At 54.4% G+C, this 3,214-nt stretch overlaps 1 protein-coding gene across 1 annotated transcript in view; it reads right to left on the minus strand.

The window, feature by feature from the left end:
• The window catches only part of CCM2 (cerebral cavernous malformation 2), a gene marked incomplete at its 3' end in the record, with an annotated part of 8,063 nt that extends 4,985 nt beyond the window's left edge, over positions 1-3,078 (minus strand). Inside the window, exons 1-3 of the mRNA XM_009706647.1 lie at positions 3,067-3,078; positions 538-711; positions 226-309 (exon numbers count right to left, since the gene is read on the minus strand). Of these exons, the coding sequence (XP_009704949.1) occupies positions 226-309; positions 538-711; positions 3,067-3,078 (270 nt within the window). The remainder of the gene's footprint in view (positions 1-225; positions 310-537; positions 712-3,066) is intronic.
• Positions 3,079-3,214: the final 136 nt, after the last annotated feature.

Consider the following 3,214-nt stretch of genomic DNA (forward strand, 5'->3'; position numbering starts at 1 on the left):
CGCTGAAATAAACATATTTACATCGATTTGCCGAACTGTTTCCCCTTTGGTAACAGGCTTCCCTCCCACGTTTGGAACAGCAGGATGGAGGACACCAGTCAGACCAGGACCCAGCCCCGAGGAAGCTCCGCAAGTCGTTTGCAAGTCGTTTGTTTTTTTTTTTTTCACGCTGCATGTTAGATGGAGACTACACAGAGCGGGTCATTCAACAGGCTGAGTGCTCACCTTTGCATTATCGATCAAATGCAGGATTTCCGTGCGGCTGGAGGGATTCAGGTACCCTGGGATGGATGTGAGTTGACCTAAATACTGGAAAAGAAGAACCAGACCGTTATCACAGCGCGTACACGCTAAGCACGGCCCTGAACACGCCAGCTACCGCAAGAAAGACACCATGAACACAGAGCAAAGGGAGGGTGGCCCAAGCGCCTGTTTAGAAGCTGCTAAATGCACCTATGTATGGAAAATCCCTCATGCCTTTAAGCTATCGAAACGCTATATGTCGTTATAGACGAGCCCCAGCCAGGCAGATGTTACCTTCACTTCTTTCTCGATGTAGTCATTCAGCAGCACGTCTGGTTCGACGCGGTCAGGCAGGGACACCACCACCGTATGCAGAGGCCGTCGCTCCGTAACCTTCTCCTGGGCTTTTTTATCCCGACCTTTTTCACCCTTCAGGAAGACTCGTTTGAAAGGAGACACTATTCCAGGCTGAGGAGAGAAAGGGAAACGCCAGGGCGTTAGGGTTAAGGGCGAGAGAGGGAGTTTCTGCACCAAAATAAGGAGGGGGGGGGGAAACCAGCAGCACCCACCACCCAGCACTCGTACATCTGTACTCTCAGCCTGGTTTCACCAGCCCCAACCGCCCCACGGACAGGCTGGTTTTGAACTACGAATCCACGAGTACCTGACCTTCGACTGCAAACCCCTTTCCCACGACACGTCACAAGAACACAAGTGCCGGTAAGCACCCGCTACCAAAATGGGATGTTTTTCCCTCAAAAGTCACGATGTCCAACCTCCCAGTTAAGAATAAATACAAATATATATTCAGATTAAGAGCTGTAAGACTGAGTGAGCCATGGCCACGTGCAAAACCGGCAGGCTTTCTCCTCGCCTCGGCGCAATTTTATATTTCACCCAAGCATTTGCAGTGGGCAAGTTGATGAAGGACTGCAAAAGGAAAAGGCAGAGATGCTCCAAACTTGTCTGAGGTCTCTCGAGAGACCCGCAAACACGAGTACACGACCCAGGAGATGGCCTCCCCTGGGAAAAACTGGTCTTCATCGTTCCCAAACCATTGAGCGCTGGGTTTGGAAAAACATCGGAGCCAACAGGAGTCCAGCCAGCAGCAGCGTGCACACCCGGGCTCCCAGCTATAGAGGGACCATCACCACCGTCCGTCCACCTCGGCGCAGGGCAGACAGCCCCAAACGCTGCAGAGCCCACCCGTGGTACAGCACTGCCAAGCTCCACACCAGCCCGCCCGACGGCTAAATGGCCGGGAGAGCACGTGGACTCCTCCGATTCCAAGTTTACCAGCTCAAATGGGTGTTTTGAAGTGGGTAGATCCAACGCTAGGGATTCACAGCAGCGTTAAATGGCAGTGGGGAGGGGAAAGGCAGAGCTCCTTGGTGGCCTTGCTGCCTGCCCGGCCACGCAGCTCCGATGTCCCCACGCACGCTTGGCTCCGGCTGCCCCATCCCATGGCACTGATGCTCATGGGCATCCACACTTTGGCTTTCCTGATTCTCTCGGGCAAGAAAAAGGACCATACGATCTGCAGAGGCAGGAAAGATGCTTCGAAAGGCAAATTAATTAAATATAAACCACATGCTCCTGCTCAGAAAAGCATGGAAAACCTCAAAGAGCAGCAGACTCCAGCAAATTCAGCCCATTTCTTGCCGCCGTCCACCGCAGGACCTTGCCTTGCAAATCACCATCAAGAACTGCCGCAGAGCTTTCACCTAAACTGCTCGAGCCTTGCCGCAGGACACTACATTTAGTGGGGCAGTGCCATCACCACCTCACCTCCTCCCAGCAGCGTCCCTCCCTGCACAGCAGCTGATGACCAGCTCCCATCGGGCAGCTTCGGCCTCTCTCCTTGCTTTGCTCAAGGTAGACAAGCATGAAAGATCTACAGGAACAAGAGAGATTAAAGCCGGACCGAAAGAATTTGAAATCGTTGTACTAGGATGGGAAAGTGGGATGGAAAAGCTCCTGGTTGAATTGTATTTACCAGCTCCCAGAGTGAGCCAGGCACCGCAAGGACGCTGGGGACAGCCCGGCCCTGAAAAAACGTCCCTTGGACCAGGGAGATAAAAATAGAGAGAGTTTATAGGACAAAAGGGAACAGAAAACACAGCTACATGATGCTGGCCTCGTGAAACAGCTCTGCCTTTACAGCAGCAGGACCAGGACCGCCAAGCACTGCAGATTTTAGGGACAGCATCCCTCCCGAAACGGAGCAGCACCCTGCGCTGTGCAATCCAGCCGGCTCCTGCCGAGGGGCTGAGACTGTTCCTGGCCTCAGAAAGAAGAAAATCCCGAACACAAGAGGCTGGTTTGCCAAGACCGGAGCTTGGGGCTCGACCCCGGCTCTGTCCCCCCCAATTACGAGGGTGTCTGACCTCAAACCTCGGCCGCCGGTGTGTAAAGATCTCATTCCCCCAGCGTCTTTTCAGAATCAAAAGCAGAGAGATGCAGAAATCTGCTGCCAAGGTCAGGGCCCCCAGATGCTTCCCCCTCCACCAGCTGGGGTCCAGTGGCTCTGGCTCGGTTCTCCTCCCTGTGCCAAGGCTGCCGGAACCAGCCCAATCCGTATGGAGAAGAAACTCTCGCTTTTCCCTTGAGGATGCAGGCAGGGTCCGTAGGGCTGGGAGGATGCTGCAATGGGACCATCATTCCCCACCACCCCACACCCTCGAGCCCCATGGGAGAGCCACAGGCTCTCCTCGAAGGAAGATTTGGGGAGCCCAAATCCAAGGCGGAGGCATCACCCGGCATGACGCAACGTGGAACAATAGCTTCTGCATTTCTGAGAAATGATATAAAACCAGCGCCTACCTCGTTCTCCATCGAAGTACCCAGCTACGGAGAGCAGAACCAAACCGTGCCGGTGTGGAGCCTTTGGTGGCTCACCGAAAGCACTTCCCGGGGGGAGAGAAGCTGCCACGCTCGTCTCGGGGGCTTTTGAAGCTCGTGGCCTGTGTCG

The sequence above is a fragment of the Cariama cristata genome, unplaced genomic scaffold, assembly GCF_000690535.1.
Source record: "Cariama cristata isolate BGI_N322 unplaced genomic scaffold, ASM69053v1 scaffold17680, whole genome shotgun sequence".
In the NCBI taxonomy this organism is placed as follows: Eukaryota; Metazoa; Chordata; class Aves; order Cariamiformes; family Cariamidae; genus Cariama; species Cariama cristata.